The 20846-nt window shown below is 37.8% G+C and overlaps 3 protein-coding genes across 4 annotated transcripts in view; all 3 read left to right on the forward strand.

Moving 5' to 3' along the window:
- Positions 1–2843: 2843 nt before the first annotated feature.
- On the forward strand, positions 2844–5599 carry LOC106082031 (protein SPT2 homolog). The gene is made up of 6 exons (XM_013244337.2): positions 2844–3111; positions 3343–3693; positions 3756–4845; positions 4917–5043; positions 5112–5200; positions 5278–5599. Exons 1-6 carry the CDS (start codon positions 3052–3054, stop codon positions 5364–5366), a joined length of 1806 nt encoding a protein of 601 aa, XP_013099791.2. The 5' UTR covers positions 2844–3051; the 3' UTR covers positions 5367–5599.
- A 3488-nt stretch (positions 5600–9087) lies between these two features.
- Positions 9088–20764, forward strand: LOC106082002 (histidine--tRNA ligase). 2 transcript variants are annotated; one of them, XM_013244296.2, is made up of 7 exons: positions 9309–9397; positions 18414–18786; positions 18876–19088; positions 19160–19381; positions 19440–19646; positions 19706–20299; positions 20360–20764. In XM_013244296.2, the coding sequence occupies exons 2-7, from the start codon at positions 18568–18570 to the stop codon at positions 20561–20563; spliced, it is 1659 nt and encodes a 552-aa protein (XP_013099750.1). In that variant the 5' UTR covers positions 9309–9397; positions 18414–18567; the 3' UTR covers positions 20564–20764. The 2 variants fall into 2 exon arrangements, with proteins under 2 accessions (XP_013099751.1, XP_013099750.1); XM_013244297.2 differs by lacking the exon at positions 18414–18786 and having other exon boundaries at positions 9088–9397.
- Positions 9307–20846, forward strand: part of LOC106082004 (LIM domain transcription factor LMO4-B) — a 144715-nt gene continuing 133175 nt past the window's right edge. The window contains exon 1 of the mRNA XM_013244299.2: positions 9307–9397. The gene's annotated coding sequence lies outside the window, so the exon portion shown is untranslated. The remainder of the gene's footprint in view (positions 9398–20846) is intronic.

A 20846-nucleotide genomic window follows, 5' to 3' on the forward strand; every position in this document is an offset into this window, starting at 1 on the left:
TAAAAGTGGGCAGGGAAAATCAAGTGACAGTTTTGAGAATACGTCTACACACCGCAGATGTCGCTTTTGTTCACATGTTAAATTGGCCGAAAACGTGGCATTGCCAGCAATAAAAGACACTATAGGGTACGTAAATTTTCTTTGAGTTGAGTTTGAGTTGAGAAAATGCAACAATCCAAATGGAATAATTGTAGGTAGCAAATTCAGATATAGATCCAGGAACTCCGCCACTTAGGTGGGGTGTGTCCAGAGGAAACTGGGTTGTTGTTGTTGTTGCTGGCTGGGCAGTTTAACAGATATCGTGTGGTCCCAGGTTAAATCCTGCACGTTGGCATCAATCCCTGCCCTTTAGGAGTTGAGGCGGCTGCATCTTCCGGGTCGTAATTGAGTCGGAACTACTCTGGTTTGCCCAGCTAGGTCAATTTCTTCAGATGAGTTCGTTCTCCAAGGACCATATTTACCCAGTAGCTATTCACCGCATCTGCTGCCGAGACAATCCGTCGCAGTTCGAAGAGCGCCATCCTGGCAGATATGAATATTGTTCCACTACGTGCCAAAGAGCTGACGAGACCACACTGGCGCTGCATAACTTACCACGACAATTGCTTTTTACGTGATCAACCGGGTTTCTTTGATAGCACTCCAAGTGCTGCCGACAAGTGACTTGAGAACTTTGTGTCTAATTCTGACCTTAACGCAATTTGCAGTGACATGTGAGGAGAATTTGTAAGAGCTGACAATGGGATAAGAGGCATATTCTTTGAGGTAGACGTTTAACCTGTGGCAGATATCACCAATGGGTTGGGGCTTGATGCCATGATCTTACAACCCTCCACATATGATATGATATTTATGCCGTCTGGAGGGGGTGGAATAGAGGATAGGTATTGGTTCAACAGTACCGGAGACATCAGCCCGACTTGGGGAGATATCACCCCTTTCTCTTCTTAACCCAAAATTCCACAAATGACTGGCGACCACACAGATTATTCGCGACCCAGGCCTGGCTGGAGTGACGTATTGGCGGTGTCCCCAAAGAGTTTGGCATGACTGACCGTGTCGAATGCCTTCGATAAATCCAATGCCACGAGGACCGTCCTATCAGATGGCCTGGGCTGATTGAAACCACGGCAAATGTGTGCGGTGATGGCATGCAAAGCTGTTGTTGTGCTATGCAGTCTTCGAAATCCATGCTGATGCTCTGCGAATGGAAATTCTTTTACGAGGCTCGGAAGAAGTAATTCCTCAATCGTCTTGACTACTGGTAAGAAAAGGGAGATCGGTCTGTACGACTTCCCCAAAATCGAGTCCTTTCCAGGCTTCATAAGCGGGATAACTCTGTCCATTTTCCGGACATCGGGAACAAAGACAGGTTGACGACAGTAGTAAGGTACTCAATTCCAGGTAGATCCAGATTCTACAGCATCATTGTAGTGATTCCGTCGTGGCCTTGGATGACTTAGCGCCACGGAAGACATTTGTAACTTCTTCTATGGTAGATTCGGATATCTCGGAATTTCCTCTCGGCAACTAGCACAATTGAGGGCGGTGTCAGTTCACTGAAGCAGCGATTAGTATACTCATTGAAGCCGACCCCATCGGCATTTTTAATGATAAACGTCCGGCGCTCAGATGTTATGAAGTCGGGTGGTCGGTTGATGGTAAGAATTATGCGAAAGTGGTCTGATCCCAAAGAATTGCCTGGTTACGTCACACAGGAGATCCAATGGAAATGTCTGGCGAGCTCCTCGTAATCCTAGTGGGGCATCCTCATTCACCGTGCAAGACTACCAAAACTATACCCAGCTGATCGTTACCCAGGGGAGAATGCCATGAAAATTGATGCGCACAAAAGTCTCCTAGAATCGGATGGGCCATCCTAGAATCAGATAGGCCATAAAGTAGTCCATTTATGTCGGGCTTGTACGCTTGGCTATTAACTGGGTCACAACCGCCAACCAGCTGTATGTACAAGTTGTGTAGCTGTATCTGGGCAGTACCGGACCTGACTGCTATCAAAACATACTTCATGTTGGGGCCACTATCTTTCATCCGACTGACAACACAGCTGATTTCTTTATGTTTTTGTCAGAGAAATATTGCACACTCTAATCGAAAAAATAACATGTGTTATTTTGAAATGTGATTGTTATATGTTAGTTTCATTCGTATCACACATAGTGTGCAAATTAAACAAAACAAAATTTGGCATGTCATAAGACAAACACGTATAGTGTGATAGCAGCTTTAGCGAAAAGCGAACATAGTACAGGGTGCGCCAGAGACAATTACTTATTTGAAAAAACTCCCGAGCGATGAATTTGGTGGGGAGGGGGTCGCATCTGTGCAAAGTGCATTCCGCGCTCGCTTTGAAATACCTCCTCAGACTCGTTCCGGCCCGAAATTCGATTCTGTCGGGTTAACTCATTTCGGGAGTGTGGAAGTGTTACTAAACCCAGAAGTGCATTTCAAAGCACCATCAGAATTCCGAAAAATATCGAAAGAGCGATATTTTCCGGAATTCTTGTACGTTCTCCCCGGCGTAAGGCCGGGAGAGAACGTTTCCTATTCTCGTAACAGGAAAATAATCGAGGAATTTCTCTATGGAACCACTCAATATGGACCCACTCAATAAGGCTCTATGAATTTGTTGCGACAAAAGTAGGTGTATTGTATTCTCAAATAAACAAGGTTTGAGGCAATAACTGAATTATTTTAGTTTTTTTACGTTTCAAATAAGTAAATTTCTCTGGGGTACCCTGTACCCTAGGTACCCTGTTCAAATAGATATTTTTGTTTATGCTGGCAGTTCCACATTTCTCCTTTTGATCAGTTAAAATTTCCGAAGGAAGAAATCATCTGCTTGCATGAAAAACGACATCTGCGGCGTGTAGACTAACTAAACTATTTCAAGTTCTTTTTCTACCTTCATTCGTCGACGATTCCCACAATACCCAAATCTCAAATTGTAGCAGACGGAATTGAATTGAATATTAATAAAACTTCCTCCAATCTGTAATGTTATAATAGGAATAAGTAGAAAATATCAAAATGGATTTCGGCGCACTACTTCATATGGCCAAAAAGAACAACGAAAGCAACAAAAATGATGTAAGTAAAAAGTATATAGAGCTCTAGAAATTACTCCACACAACCACATTTCACCATACGGAGAGAGATTCGTTCATTGACACGGGCTCTAACTCCCTTGGTAAAATGTTAAAACGAAAAGTGACACACATAAGTTGATATTTTGAGACAACGTAAAATGCCTACAATTTTATTGGCAACCACATGCATTGTTTTCATTAATGTACTACTACTTCTATTTTTCATGTATAGGGAAAATATTACAGCACAAAATTTGCTCCTCCCAAGAAGGAATCCAAAGAAAAAAAGTTGTCGGACAATATACAAAAGTTTCTGCAGAAAAAAGAGCAAGAGGAAAAGGCTAAGCAAAAGGAGCAGCAGGAGAAGCTAAACAATTTGCTCTCCATGCGCGATGAAAAGTCCAAGAATAAAATAAGGAAAATGTTAAAGGTCACAAAATCAGCCAATCGATCTGTGCTTGAGGATGCGGTCAACACTGAACACACTGCTATAACAATGACAGGACCCGATCAACCCGATCAGGACGATTACGGTTATGTCTCCACAGAGGCAAATTCTTTCTATCAGAAATACATAGATAAGGTATGTATAAAAGCCAAATGCCAATCCAAGTCAACTGTTTTTTACTATTTCTATTTTTTTAGGTAAAAGATGTCAAGGAGGACAAAGGGTTTGCTCCCAGTAGGCCACAATCTTTAAAAGATTTAACCGGAACCAAGGAACGTGTCAAGGCTGCTATAACCCGTGAAATTGAAGAAAAAAATAATCACACTAGAACAAGAACTCCAAAGGAACACTCAACATCCTCAAGCGCAGGAGGTGTCGCCGTGGCTCGTTCATATAAAGTTTCATCTTCATCCAAAACTTTGTATGACCCTGAGGCTGAAAGAAGGGCTGAAGAGGAAGAACGCAAAAAACGCGAGGAAGAGGCAAGGAAAAAAAGACAGGAGAGTAAGAAAATGCCACCACCTCCCATGGATTTTCAGGCACTTCTTAAACTGGCTGAAACAAAACAGCACCAACCCATAAATTTGCCAGTTGCCGTTCCCAAGAAAAAAGAACCCGAAAGGCTTTTAACATTAAAGGAGAAAAGGGAAATGGAGGAGAGGCAGCGCGCTAAAGAGGCCAGAGAACAAAGGCAGCGAGAGCGCCTTGAAGAATCTAAAAAAGGTCCCTCTAAAAGTTCGCCATCAGCAGCATCATCCGTACAAAGAATGGAACCAAATGGAAGGATTCCCAAGCTAAGTCAAGCTGGGTCATCATCAAGTGGAAGCAGCGCCAAATCAAGCACCATTTCTGAAAAGAAACCCTCTTCGGATAATATGAAAAAACCTTCACACAGTTCAAGCTCATCTTCAACACAAATGACCAAAACCTCTTCCAGCAGCAGTGCAACATCCTCAACGAAAAGCTCAACAAGTAGTTCGTCATCAAGTACAAAATCTTTTAATAAATCAAGTGCCTCTTCGAGTAACAGCGCTGTGTCAAATAAAACTCCATATGCTACCACAGTACCCAGTAAGAATCCATATAGTAGTAACAGTAAACCATCCCACAATGGACCTACTCGCGAATTTCCACCCCGTGATATAAAATCGGTAAAGGCGCGAGAATTTCCACCCCCAGATGTGCAAAAGAGCAGACAATTTCCTCCACCCGATGTCCGAAGGGGCCCACCACCATCCTCTTCTGCGAGCCGTTATGGTGATGGTAAAAAGTCTTCGGCTCCTAAACGTAATAATTTATTATCAGAAAATCAAAATAGATAACAAACATGTTTTAATTGTTTCATTGTTATGGTTTAGGTCGCATTTTGGATGATGATGATGATTCAGAATATGATTCTGAACTGGACGATTTCATTGACGATGGCGAAGAGGAAGAAGACTATTCATCGCATATCAAGGCTATATTCGGATATGATAAATCAAAGTAAAATGCGAAACAAAAGACAAAATAGTTCAAGAATTCAATCTAAAATATTTTAATTCTCTTTTCAGGTATAGGGATATGGATGAGGAAGATGATCGCATGATGGAAGCTAGTTTTGCACAAATTCAAAGAGAAGAATTTATTAGTAAAAAGATTGGTATGTATTTCTATCTTTATGCAATATAAGACAGTGTTTCAAAACTTGTGTTCTTTTTCAAAAAAAAAAAAATCTAGGAATGCAAGAAGATTTGGAAGATATGAAATTGGAAGCTATGGAAAAGAAACGTAAAATGATGATGAAGAAGCGCCGTCTTCATGACTAGATATTTTAATTTCGTGTACATACTTATATATTTATGCTTACTCATGCTTTCATTTTGTGGAATACGGATTTAATATTATAGCCAAACACAAGAAAAAAAAACCATCTCTTATCGTATATATATCCTACAATTATCTTACGATTTATATTTATACCTGTTTATCTTTAACCATAAGTAGAAAATGATGAAAAACTATTTTATAATAAAATAACAATATATCTGAAAGACATAAATGCTAAGGTTGAAAAAAGGAGTCAATTTTTTGATTTGTTCTATTTATTTTCTAATTTAGCCAGGCCAGGAGACTAGGTTAACATGGCCGGTTAAAGATGCGGAAATATTTAAATACCTTGTATGTTAAACATTTCCCTTAGTTCCTTATGTTCTACTTCATATACAAATCATATTTTGAATCTAACTGCGGCAGCCTCAATTAGTCTTCAAATTCTCTTTGTTAATTGAGTCTAGTGTTCACTAAAGAAAGTTAAGTCGGGCAAGTGACTTAACTGATAAAATATTCCGATTCAGAGTTGTATCCAGATACACTCTTTTATGGCTGGTACCATGGCATAATTACCAGGTTGTGTACCGTAAACAGCTGAGTACAATTTTTCTCGCGAAGTGCACTATCTATCAACAAGTATTGGTTGTGGGTGTGTGTATTAAGAACCATAACACAAACAAAGAAAAATGTCGCGAACTAGTTACATACACAAAATCAGAGTTGCACTAATCACTGATTTTGACAGATAGTGCACTCAATATTTTGTTGGTGCGCAACTGCCACTACCTGAATTTATCTTGGATGGTACCATGACATAATTACCAGGTACTGTACCGTAAACAGCTGGGCACAATTTTTTCTCGCGAGTGCACTAGCAACTACACAACGAAATATAGTGTGAACTAATAACTTACACAAAATGAGATTTGCACTTATCACTAATAACTTACACAAAATCAGATTTGCACTTATACTGATTTTGACAGGCATAGCACTCAATATTTTGTTGTTGGACAACTGCCACTACGTTTAAATGTATATATCTTGGCTGGTACCATAGCGAAACAATTAAATGTGGTCTCATTTGTACAACAAGCACAAATCATCAAGCTGATCGCCGTTTTGCCAACACACGCAAACAAATTTGTTTGCGTGCGTGTGTGTATACGTGTGCGTACATGAGCAGAGCATATGAGAAAAAGAAGATAACAACAAAGAGAATGGAAACAAAAATCTGACATGTTAATACCGTCAAACCCTGCCGACTGTTAACAGCTGTTTGCGTGAGACCACCCTTTTTAAATCTGCCTTGGGTTGTACACCGGATGCACTTATAAGGTGAGGTCATGCGAACAGCTGAATACAATTTTTTATTTTTATTTAGATTTTGCAGTAAATCTAAATGTCAAAGCCTTGAAATCACAGCTGTGATATTTTTCTAAAATCTTAAAAAGATGTTCTATTTCATCGGATATTTCACACATAAGGAACAAAACAGGGTTATAATGATGAAAATGGAACTATAAAACACATTTCTAAAAGATAAGTTGTAAAAGAGTTTATTTCTAAAAACACTAACATTTCAATTTAAGGCATTTGCTAGTCAAGGTAGTTTCATTGGGGGTAGATTTTTGCTGTTGTGCTAAAGATACTACCTCTTAGTTGTACCCAAGATATATTCATTTACAGGTAGTGGCCATGTGCCATCAAGCTGATCGACGTTATGCCAACGCACACAAAAATATGTGTGTACACTTGTGCGTATATGAGCAGAGAATATGCTAGAAAGAAGATAACAACAAAGAGAATTCAAATAAAAACTGACATATTAAAACCGTCAAACCTGGCCGGATGTTAACAGCTGTTCGTGTGTGCCACCTTGTTAAATCCGCCTTGAATCCTCAATGCCAAGTACTGCCAAACATTAAATAAATTTATGTCGGCAAATTGCTTGGCTTAACTTAACAGAACAACAAACATCTACCCCAAACGAAAGTACCTTGAGTGGCAAATGCAGTAAATTGAAATGTCAAAGTGATTTTAGAAGTAAACAATGTTTTACAAATTATCTTCTTCAAATGTGCTTTATATTTGTATTTTCATCATTATAACACTGTTCAGTTGCTTATGTTTGGAATATCAAATCAAATAGAACAACTTTTTAATATTTTAGATATAAACACCAGCTGTGTTGGACATATAGATTTACAGCAAAATCGAAACACAAATAAAGAAAATTGTACTCAGCTGTTCGCTTGACCTCACTCTAAAAGTGCATCCTGCTTATGGCGAAACAATTAAATTCCATATGGTGGAATCCACCATGTCAAGCTGATCGACGTTTTGTCAACACACATATAGAAATTTGTGTGCGTGTGTGTATACATGTGCGTACATGAGCGGAAAATATGCGAGGAAGAAGATAACAAAAAAAGAATGCCACAAAAATCTGGCATCTTAATACTGTTAAACCTGGCCGGCTCTTAACAACTGTTCGCGTGAGACGAACAGCTATATATTCTTTTATATGTAGTGGCAGTTGCCCAACAACAAAATATTGAGTGTACTATCTATCAAAATCAGTGCTTAGTGCAACTCTGATTTTGTGTATGTTTCTAGTTCGCGTCACTTTTCGTTGTTTGTGTGTGTTGTGGTTCTTAACTATAATACACATACACAACCAAATCTAGCTGACAGATAGTGCACTCCGCGAAGAGAAAATTGTACTCAGCTGTTTACGGTACACTACCTGATAATTATGTCATGTGCTAAACTAAGGTATATTCATTTACAGGTATTGGCAGTTGCCCAACAACAAAATATTGAGTGCATTATCTGTCAAAATCAGTGATTAGTGCAACTCTGATTTTGTTTGTGTATGCTATGGTTCTTAATTATAAAACAAAACTCGTTGACAGATAGCGCACTCGCGGGAAAAATTTTACTCAGCTGTTTATTATTTTTTCATCATTATAACACTACTTTGTTACTTATGTGTGGAATATCGGATCAATCAGAAACAGATTACGTTTTCTCCTATTTTATGACATTTTCAATCGGTAGATTTCACATCCTTAAATGAAGCTCATGCGGCTTATCCTGTGTATGTTTTCTCAAGTGACCTAACCTTCTGTTACTGAATCCTGACAAGCATTTGATATATAAATTTTTGGCAAAATCAAAACAAATTGTACTCACCTGTTCGTATGATCTCGCCTTATAAGTGCATCCTACCTCAACATGAAAATACAATAAAAAATGTGGCTGCAAATACAACAAGGCGGATTTAAAAAGGTGGTCCCAACCGAACAGCTGTTAACAGCCGGCCAGCTTTGACGGTATTAAGATTACAGATTTTTGTTTGCATTCTCTTTGTTGTTATCTTTTTTCTCGCATATTTTCTGCTCATGTACTCACACTTATTCGACGTGCGTTGGCAAAACGTCGATCAGCTTGATGACAAGAAGGCGGATTACACCATATGATTTATGCTTGTTGTACTAATGAGACCACCTTTAATTGTTTTGCTATGCAAATACAATAACAAATTTATATAGGAGCGCTATATCTGAATCTGATTAACATTCGCATTCTGATTAAAATTCAAAAAAGTCGACTTTTAGCGATTATTCGATTTTTTTGCCACTAGAAATCGACTTCGACTTTTTTACGCCAAATGTCGAAAGTGACTTTTAGATCCCTAGTGGAAATGTCGAAATGTCATTCCATTCATTAACCAAGTTTTTATCGACGAATCCAATCCGTACCGCGTGTAATTTTCATGAGAATTGCCCTAAACAATTTGTCCCTAAATTGCGCCTAGCCCCTAAACAATTTATCCAAACAATAGTGGATCGTGTTCTAAATAATCTTGGAAGTGTTTTAGGTGTAAAATAAGTGTGTTTTTAGTTTGTATTCTCAATCGAATCGCGGAATGAGTGAAACGCGTGAACAAGTCTTGGAAGAAATTAAAATACAAGGTGATTTGGTACGAAAGCTAAAGGCGGCCAAGGAACCCAAAGAAAAGGTACGTTTTGGCATTGCTCACTGACACTCTCGCCTCCCACCTTCCCTCATAAGTGGCTATCCCGTACGCATTGGCGACATTGAATTAATGGGGGAATAGCAACAGCATGTTTATAACCATTAGGACAGCGTAAAAGTTTATCATATTTATTTAAAGTATTTAGTTGCGTTTAGAAGGAGACACAATTCACTTTTTTTGTACTTCTACTAACCCTTTTGTTGTACCGTATCTCCTCCTCATACGTATGTACCTCAATACATATGTTGTGTGTTGGTTGTGTGCGTCTGTATGTTTCGTTTTTGAAAAGTGTATGTATCATAAAGTTTAATGGAAATCTCAATTTCTCAATTCGTTTTAGACGATTTTATCTTCGTAACTAATCATTTGATATTTTGGTACATTTCTTAGGCCCATTTTTTTACAAAAACGAAATGTGTACATCTGTTATAAATTTAAAAAATATTTCATCATCATTATCATCGAACAAATGGCATCGCAAGAAGGTTCTGTCTGTCTAACTGGATGGCTGGCTGAACAAATCAATCCATTTTCATTGCTTTATTTTGGTTGACTGTTTGTTTGTTTGCCATTATGCACAGTTTTGTAGGGGTATACGAGCTATCGCACAACTGAGTGCATTGCTTGTGAGTACCTTCGCATTCTTTGTTTCGTTGGCGTCGGCTCCCCAAATGGAGTAAAGCTTGATTTATAACTTCAACTCTCACCTTAAAAAAATAGCTTTTAGACAATTGCTTTTTCGTGCAATATTTTGGTAATTAGCCCTAGATTCAAACAACGGAAAACCAGTTTCAAACAATGAATGGTGCTTGGTTGGCATTTAAACATTATATGCTATTTACACGTTTGGTAGGCCTCCCGTTTTGGAATCTTGTAACTTTATGGGGGAGCTAAAGGGAATTTCCGCGTTTTAAATCAGCTGTTGTTTATTTGCTATTCTTACCTGTTTACATTTTACCGACCCGCTATAATGAAAACAAACAAACAAACATTATCTTGCTCTTCTTTGTTGTTTTTTTTTCCTGTGATTCTTGGTTGCGATGGGCTATTGGTGGGTGGTGGTGGCATTTGCTTTTTCCCCTTGTTGCCATTGTTGTAGCATATTGGTATCGGTACGTGCTTGTGGAAGCTGGCTCCTCCTTGAGTTGCTAATTACAAAAGTATTTTGAGAAGTTGTCTGTAGTTGTAACAGGAATTGTCCTTAATGTACCTATGAGTTAATCAATAGCCAATTAATTTCGAGGAGTTATCTTTAAAATTGACTGCAATTTCTATAGGGAAATCATTGATTTTGCAATTAAATTCATAATTTATTTTTACTAAATCAACAGTAAAAATAATTTTTTTACTAAATCAACCCCGGCACGGGATAGCTGTGAGACCACACAGGCTGGAACTTTGAGCTCCGATCTGTGTGGTGTTTATTGTTATCACGAGATGCTTAGCTGCTACTCCATACGGAGTAGCTCGAAATGACAAGGCGAGTTGTTGGCGCCTTTAAATAATCAATGGCCTTGATGTTCCTGCGGCGATAGGTCCTTTGGACCGAAACGAGCTTTATCACCTATAGGAGCTAGATGATAGGATCGCCACCTCCACATACAGACATGGGGCTACAGCAACAACACAATTAACAAGCACCTTTTATAAAAGCTGTGCCACTAATCTACATTACTGCAATTTAAGCGAAGATTCCAACAATAGTAGCCGAATATAGTGGACTTTTAAAAAATACAGTTATGACTACACGCAAATGCCACTAAATAATGAATAAGTGAAAAGAAATTTCGTAGTACAGTACTACCTCGATTAACGTCGTCTAGGTAAACGTCGCACAGTCGCGCGGACAGAGGAAACAGTAGGCAAAAATCAAAATGTTCATGTGCGTCTACGAAATTTGAAATAACAAAGCTTCTTGGTTTGGCTCGAGATCATCGAACAATTTACAAAAAACAGGTGTTGGTGTTTTATATAATTGTTTATTTCGTAATTTTTACCAATATTTCGACCACCGCCGGTGAGGCTTATGTAAAGCTTTCCATCGATTTCAAAAATAGTGCGTAAAAAATGTTTAGGTAGTATGACCGTTCGAAGTTGACCATTTTCAAAAAAACGCGCAATTTTAATTTGGTTCATTTGTAAGTGTAATATCTCGAAAACTGGATGAGGGATTGTCATTTATTATTTTTCTCTTGCTGTTGGATATATATAATAAATTTTGAATTATCCAAAAAAAAAAAAAACAATTTTTTTAAGCTTCACCAGATTAATCACTATTTAAAAGTGAAATTTTTCGCTAATTTTAAACTTTGATGGAAAATAAAAAAAAGCTATTCCTACCCTTTTATACCCTCGCAATAATTTCCAAATTTGCTCTTTGACTGCTTTTTGATTCATATACAGTTGAACCTTGATTATCCGCGCCTCTATTAACCAGTTACCCCTGTTAATCGGCATGCTGTGCTTTTGGTGCTTTACAGACTGAATGTAATTTGATATTCAACTTTAACTCAAAATAAAAAAAAAGAATCCCAGAAGTGTACATCAAAAATTTTGAGTGGTGCACTGATAATCGAGGTTCAACTGTATTTTAAAACATGTGATGTAAAGCCATCACGCCTATTAGGCAATTACACAATGTATATTCATGCATCAATGCATTTTCGCTTAGAGGCTAAAAATGTAAACTACTGACTTTGCTATTCAGTTTGTAATACCTCGATATATCAATATAAGACCCCATAAGCAATGTTTTTAACATTTGAGTTGAATTTATTATTGTTAAGCGTGTTAACAGAATAATGAAAATTAAAAGAAGACGAATGCACCAATGCCAGTTTCTATCTCTAAAAAATTGCTCACGCTTTGTAGCTATAGGTCTGTTCGCGTACTTTTTCCAGTAAAAATTTGCAGGAGAGTAAGATCCATTTTACTCTCTTTAAAAAATTTGGAAGCAAAAGTACGCGAACGACCAGTAAAAATTTGGAGAAAAACATGATTTTTGTTTTGGTTGTTTTATAATTTGCTTGCTTAGAAAATAATTTTTTTAAATAAGAAATGCTGGCGATACTTGTGAGGTATTTCCTTAAGATAAACATCAATTTATTGACTCGAGAGTGAAAAGGCTAGAAGGGGAGCCATTCGTATATCAGTGCCGCTGGACAGTCATCACAAATTACCGTACAATTCCATGGCAGCCGCTTGTAAGTACCGCATTGAGCCGGTGGAGTCTTTCATTGGGCCGATGGAATCTTTCAGTGTACAACACACTGCTACAACAACAACCGTGCACGAAGCTACGAATGTCATCCGTGGGGCCAAGTCGCGCAAAGCGCTGGTTCCACAAAGAATCTCTACACTGATGCTGAATAATCTGGATCTGCTGGAGTCGATTACCTTACAACTGTCTCCAGCCTATCTGAACACTATTATAGTACCCGATGTTTGGAAGATGGGCAGTCTGATCCTGCTACTGAAACCTGAAAAGGACACGAGCAAAGGGGAGTCGTACAGACCGATCTCCCTTCTGTCTTCAGTAGCCAAGGCGCATGAGGGACTACTCCTTCCGCTCCTCTCGTTGGACAATTTCCATTCGCCGAGCATCAGCATGCATTTCGAAGGCTGCATAGGACTACAACTGCTTTACATGTCATCACCGTATACAAAAGTACACTTGTTGTGCTGACAATGATACCTTACACTAACCATCTAATGCTTTTGGATATTGTGGTTAGATAAATTGCTACGACCACTGATGTGAGGCTAAGGGAGTTTTCTATTTGGTCATGTGGCGGCTACGAACACTTCGTTATCATTGAAGATATCTGTATCCGTTCACAATTGGCACTCTAATTTGGGCTAATTTTTTCTAATCCCACTGTGCATCACTTGTTTGACTGCCCAGCTGGACCCACTCAATCCCATGGCAGCATCTGAATTTCGACAAATTTAATATAATCTTTGAGGCCAAAAAATTTAAATTGCCATACAAAATAGTATAATATTTGTCAGTATCTTATTTGCAGGCGTAATTATAGTGATCTGTGTGAGTTTAAGGGATAGGTAAAGCAAACATTATGCACGTATATTCAAGTAGGCGACACGGACGACATAACAATGTATCCGTGAAAAAGTAATTGTACGTTCACAATAAGTCCTATTTCAATAAAAAAATTGTTTGAAAACTTGGTTGGATTAGGTAATTATAGAACTATGCCCTACAGAAGAGCTATGGACAAAAATGACCAAATTACGAAACCAAAACAAAAGTATGAATTTTCGTAAGATCGATGTCATATTGAAATTTTTTAAAACTTGATTTCTGTAAGTCATGCCCCCTTATCCCAGCTATTTTAAGACTAGCAAGAAAATTGAAATATAATGGTTTTAACTTGTCTTTTCTACAGTTTTAACACAATTTTAATGCAGTTTCCGCTAATCTGAATAAACGATTGATCACTTTTTAAGATAAATAATTTGAAGTACGCAAAGACTTGCAGATGCTAACTGGTCTCAATCCTCGGCATTTTTACATAAAAATTACTATAAACATGTTTCTAAATTCAAATAAGAGCTTGTGCAAGGTAAGTGATTACAAGTTTTCCACAACCAACTCTATTGTTGGATACAATGCTCTTATTTTAGCTCTTAAATGAAAACAACTAAGGATTGAGTAAAATGGTTATACAACTTGTATGCATATAGTGCATTGATCGAATTTCAGGATTATTTTTAACAATACGACGAAGCGTTGCTTTTGTTTTGCACGACACTGTATATATTCTTGATCGTCTTGACACTAAGTTGATCTAGCCATGTCTGTCCGTCTGTCGAAAGCACGCTAACTTTGGAAGAAGTGAAGCTATCCGCTTGAAATTTCGCAAAGATACTTCTTACTAATATAGTTTGCGAATGTAAATGGGCCAAATCGGTTCATATTATACTTCTTGGGAGGGAGGGAGGGGTAGAGGGAGCAATTATTATATGATATGGCTGAAATTTTGCTCGTGAGGTTTTGTTATGACTCGCAACAACCATGCCAGGGATGGTATAAATCATGCAAAAGTTTGTAAAGATCGGACCAAAATTGTGGCTTCTACAGCCTCAAAAGGCCAAGTCGGATGAAAGATATATATGGGAGCTATATCTAAATCTGAACCGATTTTTATGAAATTTTGCACAAATATGGTAGACCTCAAATAAAATACCCAATGCCAAATTTTGTAAAGATCGGGCGAAAATTTTGACTTTTACAGCCTAAAAAGCCATATCGGATGAAAAATATATACGGGTGCTATATGTAAATCTGAACCGATTTTTTTTCAAAATCAATAGCGTTTGTCCTTGGCCAAAAAAGTGACATGTGCAAAATTTCGTGAGAATCGGACCACAAATACGACCTGCAGTATGATTACAAGAATACATGGACTCACAGACGGACATGGCTAAATCGAATCAGAAAGTGATTCTGAGTCGATCGGTATACTTATCAGTGGATCTAGCCCTTCTCCTTCTTAGCGTTGCAAACAAATGCACAAATCTATAATACCCCGTACCACAGTGGTCGTGTAGGGTATAAAAATAGCTTTTGGTTTTTTGGGACATTCTAATGTCCTCACATCAAGCTTTTTTTTATTTCAAATTAGGTCCATGAAGTTAAATTTGGTAGATAAAGTTTTCTCAATTGGAAAATTTATTCTAGAGAACACGATTTTTTTCGAAAATTCACCACGTTCGTGCCAGCGGAGCTACACCTTTTCATTTCATTTATTTATTTACATCAATTCAAAAGGAAGCTTTCAAGTCTAAATTTTTTGCGTGTGTCTTGTGGAACTTGCAATGGTTTACCTTGAGGTCATTTTTTAATTTTAATTTAAATATTGTCAAATCTTTAGCCATTTGATGGTCACTTCCGGGAGGATTTCTTTTAATTCGAGCTAGCACTCTTCAAAAAAATTCAGGTGTAGTTGCAGTTTTTTTTTGGACCACCGCCATGGCGTTCGGCTACCTTACCAGTATCATTATAAAGATTTATGCTGCGATACTCAAACATTTCGTTCACTTTAAAGTGTTTCAGTTCGCCAACAGGAGTCGGTTAAACTCCATAAAGGATAACTTTCTTTTTCATTAAGAGAATATAATGCTTGCCTCTAGCAGGATTGCAGATCAATATATCGAGGTGTTACAAACGGAATGACTAAGTTAGTATACACCCCATTCTATTGTATGATGGTGGGTATAAAAATTCTTAACGGGGTCCCTTAGGTAGTACTACTTCCAACATTGGACGTGGTGGGCCAAAGGGTATGTTTTTAAAAAAAATAACTTAGTTTTTTGCATCACTCTAATGTCCTCGCATCGAGAACTTTTTTATTTCAAATAATATTAGCTCCATGAAGTTAAATTAGGTAGATAAAGTTTTCTCAATTGGAAATTTTTTCGTGAGAGAACATGATTTTTTTCGAAAATTCAGTTTTTTTTTGGACCACCGCCATGGCGTTTGGCAACCCTACCAGCATTATTATAACGATTTATGCTGTGATACTCAAACATTTCGTTCACTTTAAAGTGTTTCAGTTCGCCAACAGGAGTCGGTTAAACTCCATAAAGGATAACTTTCTTTTTTCATTAAGGGAAAAAATGCAGGATTGCAATATTTCAAGGTGTTTCAAACGGAATGACTAAGTTAGTATACACCCCATTCTATGATGGTGGGTATAAAAATTCTTAAGGGGGTCCCTTAGGTATTACTCCTTCCAACATTGGACGTGGTGGGCCAAAGGGTAAGTTTTAAAAAAAATAACTTTTGGTTTTTTTGGTTCACTCTAATGTTCTCACATCAAGCACTTTTTTTATTTCAAATAATATTAGCTCCATGAAGTTAAATTAGATAGATAAAGTTTTCTCAATTGGAAATTTTTTCGTCAGAGAACATGATTTTTGTCAAAAGTTCAGTTTTTTTTTGGACCACCGCCATGGCATTCGGCATCCCTACCAGTATCATTATAACGACTTATGCTGCGATACTCAAACATTTCGTTCACTTTGAAGTGTTTCAGTTCGCCAACAGGAGTCGGTTAAACTCCATAAAGGATAACTTTCTTTTTCATTAAGAGAAAATAATGCTTGCCTCAAGCAGGGTTGCAGATCAATATTTCGAGGTGTTACAAACGGAATGACTAAGTTAGTATACACCCCCATTCTATGATGGTGGGTATAAAAATTCTTAACGGGGTCCCTTAGGTAGTACTATTTCCAACATTGGACGTGGTGGGCCAAAGGGTATGTTTTAAAAAAAAATAACTTTTGGTTTTTTGGATCACTCTAATGTTCTCACATCAAGCATTATTTTGTATTTCAAATAATATTAGCTCCATGAAGTTAAATTAGGTAGATAAAGTTTTCTCAATTGGAAATTTTTTCGTCAGAGAACATGATTTTTTTTCGAAAATTCAGTTTTTTTTTGGACCACCGCCATGGCGTTTGGCAACCCTATCAGTATCATTATAACGATTTATGCTGCGATACTCAAACATTTCGTTCACTTTAAAGTGTTTCAGTTCTCCAACAAAAGCCGGTTGAACTCCATCAAGGAAAACTTTCTTTTTCATTAAGGATTTAAAATGCTTACCTCAAGCAGAGTACTGTGTTCGGCTGTCGGAATAGTTGAGAAAAACTTTAACAAACTATCTATACTTTTTTTAAGCAATTCTGTATCATTTGTTTTGTACCAACAAAAATGTGCTTTCAACATATTATATATAGAATTTATTGTTTTTTTATTGATCTCTTTTAATTCTTGGCGTGAAAACGCGTTAATTTTTTACTTATACATGAGCCAATTTTTATTTCATTTGTATTTCATTTGTAATTTTTGTTGTTACCACCTTCAATTCCATGGCAAGCTAGTTCTGGTCCCAAGGACCAAACGCCATGCGAAAAAGATAGACGGCCATTGGTTAGTTAAAGGCGCTAATAACTCGCCTTGTCATAGCGAGCATCATAGGCAGTCAGTATTTGTGCAAGAGCCAGTGCCGCCCGGCCCCTCACTGAGACTCTCCGCTCGATACCACTGATTGTCCGCGATTGCCGTTGCAGCTACTCCGTATGGAGCATTTCACTATCCGCAACCGGTAGCTCAGCTAAGCGCTACTGGTGACCGCAATGAACACCACGCAATGTTCCTCAATGTCCCAGCCAGTGTAGTACTCACAGCTATCCCGTGTCGTCTTTGTAACTTTTGTTTTATTTTTGGAGTGTGACAGTGAAAAGATTAAGTAAAGAGTACCAACTCTTAATTTGAACATTAAGTAGTGGTACCGTTATTAAGTAAAGAGTGCCAACTCTTAATCTAAACATTAAGAATTGGAACTCAAGGCTTGTTAAAGTTTAAATTATTTTGCCTAACCAATTGACCGTCGTTGCTGGGACGTAGCACATTGTCGTTTCTGTTTTTTTTGTTTTATTTGATAAAAATGTATTTTGTCCGAATTTGAACCGTTTTTTTTCTATAGTTTTGTTGTACATAATGATAATTTGGATTTTGTATTATACAAGTAATGGAGTTTACCCACCTACCTACCTATTTATGTAATTTGCCACACATTGTATATGAATTCATACTAATCAGCTTTTGGCTTTCCACCCATCTACTACGTATGTATGTATGTATGTATGTATTGACTACTTACTAACCAACTCACCATTTTTTTGCATTTTGTGTAAAACGTATGCATCATTTTATTTGTGCATCTTTTTAATCATAATAGTGTGTTGTGTTGTTCATAATAATAAGAATAAGAATAATAGAATTACGTACACCCCAGTAAATAGGCATTGAAAAAAAAAGTACAATAAACACTAATTTCGCAACTAAGTTAAATATCATCATCAAAAAAAAAAAACAAAAAAACAATAAGCCTAAAGAAAAGAACAAACTCTCCCTCTTAGCCAATTCTAATGCAGTCTCATTATTATTGTTGTTGTCCTTGTTGTCTAGGTCTAAGACTTGAAACGATCAAACTTGCTAATCTCTCTCAACTCATAAAATCAAGCTTCTTCTATCTATCCCATTGAAAAAAAAGCATACACAAAAAGACAAAGAAAAACTAAAAAGTTGAAATCTGAGTTTTAATTGCTAAAATCCTAACAAAATGTTACGTTCGGCTGTGTTGAGCGTGCGTTTCGCGAAGAAAAGTTTTAAACAAACGGCGGCGACCTATTGCTTTTGTCGCCATCGTTCCTTAGCGACACAACAACAAAGGCCATCATCAAAGGTGGAAATAGCCAACAATAATAATGACACTGATGATGGAGTTGGTAGTGGTGGTAGTGGTACCGTTATAAGTCATCGGCAACTGGAATTGGACAAGGTTAGCATTAAAATGTTTTACTCTTCACAAGTTTGTCCATGGTAAATCATAAAGCGGTGATGTTCTCCATACTTGAATCCATTTTGCAGATTGATGAGGAGGTGGCAAAGCTATTGGCCCTCAAGGCCAAACTGGGAGATGAGCCAGCACAAAATCAGAAATTCACTCTAAAGACTCCCAAAGGAACCCGAGACTATGCACCCCAGCAGATGATGCTAAGACAGAATGTACTGGACAGAATTGTGGCAGTCTTTAAGAAACATGGTGGTGAGGCCATTGATACCCCAGTATTTGAATTGAAGGTAAATGCGCTACATTAGCACATTAATTTATTCGAAAATTATTGAAATTTTGCCTGTTTTCATGTTTTTAGGAAGTATTAACCGGCAAATATGGTGAAGATTCCAAATTGATTTATGATCTGAAGGATCAAGGTGGTGAAATTTTATCTCTGCGATATGACCTGACAGTTCCTTTGGCCCGATATTTGGCCATGAGCAAAATCTCTAGCATTAAGCGTTACCACATTGCCAAAGTCTATCGCAGAGATAATCCGGCCATGACACGCGGCCGCTATCGCGAGTTTTACCAATGCGTAAGTTTGAACAACTTCTCATTCTACTTATTTTTTTCTAAAAAAATGTTCGTTTCAGGACTTTGATATTGCTGGCTCCTACGATCCTATGCTGCCAGACGCTGAATGTGTTAAAATTGTCTCTGAAATCTTAGACACCTTAGATATAGGCGAATATGTAATCAAGTTGAACCATCGGCAACTCTTAGATGGCATGTTTGAGGCTTGTGGAGTGCCAGCGGATAAATTCCGCTCCATATGCTCGGCTGTAGATAAATTGGACAAAGTATTTGATGATGATGAAGCAAAAAAATAGTTTATTTTAAATGATATTCCCTTTTTTAGTCACCCTGGGCCGAGGTTCGTCGTGAAATGATTGAGGAGAAGGGCTTGGATGCCTCAACAGCTGATCAAATTGGCGAATATGTTCAGCTGAGTGGAGGCACTGATTTGGTGGAAAAACTTTTGGCAGATCCCAAATTGAAGGCTGTTAACGCTGCCGTTAAAGGCCTAGAGGGGATGCAACTGCTACTGAAATATTGTGGAGCCATGGGTCTATCAAATAAGATTAGTTTTGACCTGAGTTTGGCTCGTGGTCTGGACTACTACACGGGTGTCATCTATGAATGTGTTCTCAAGGCCGAACCAAAAATCCTGGCCAATGGCGCTACCGAAGAACAGGGCACCGTAGGCTCTGTGGCCGGCGGTGGACGTTATGACAACCTAGTAGGCATGTTTGATCCAAAAGGCAAGCAGGTGCCTTGCGTGGGTGTTTCCATAGGTGTCGAGCGTATATTTTCTGTACTAGAGGCCAAAGCATCTGCAGCTGGCCTCAAACCTCGTACCAACGAAGTGGAGGTTTATGTAGCATCAGCCCACAAGGGTTTGCATGAAAAACGTCTTAGCATTCTAAATGATTTATGGAACCAAGGCGTCAAGGTTAGTAAATGCTTTCCTTTAATTAAGAAAACATGTTCTTATGTTTGTGTCTATTTCTAGGCTGAACATTCATACAAATTGAATCCCAAACTTTTAGCACAATTGCAACATTGCGAAGAACAACAAATTCCCCTGGCCGTGGTGTTTGGTGACTCGGAATTGGAAAAAGGCATAGTAAAGTTGCGCGAAGTTAGCAGTCGTAAAGAGGAAGACATACCTTTGGCCGAGTTGGCCAACGAAATCAAAAAGAGACTGCGCAACTAAAATTTTTTTGGACAGCATTGCCAAAATATCCAAAAACTTGATACTCCCAATTTATTTAAATCTCTATTATGTTGTATTAAAGCGGCACGGCTTTCAAAGAAAACAAGGCTTCTTAAAAAAAAGACAAAATTCAAAATATTATGAAACGCTTTAGCAAGCTCAGAATGAAGGCTTTTAAATACATCTTAAAATACACAAGAACTATTTTTGTTGTTTTATTCCTAATGGATGGAAATGGATGTTAGGATGTTTTTTTTTTTTTTGTATTAATCTATCATTCAGT

This window comes from Stomoxys calcitrans, chromosome 4, assembly GCF_963082655.1.
Source record: "Stomoxys calcitrans chromosome 4, idStoCalc2.1, whole genome shotgun sequence".
Lineage (NCBI taxonomy): Eukaryota > Metazoa > Arthropoda > Insecta > Diptera > Muscidae > Stomoxys > Stomoxys calcitrans.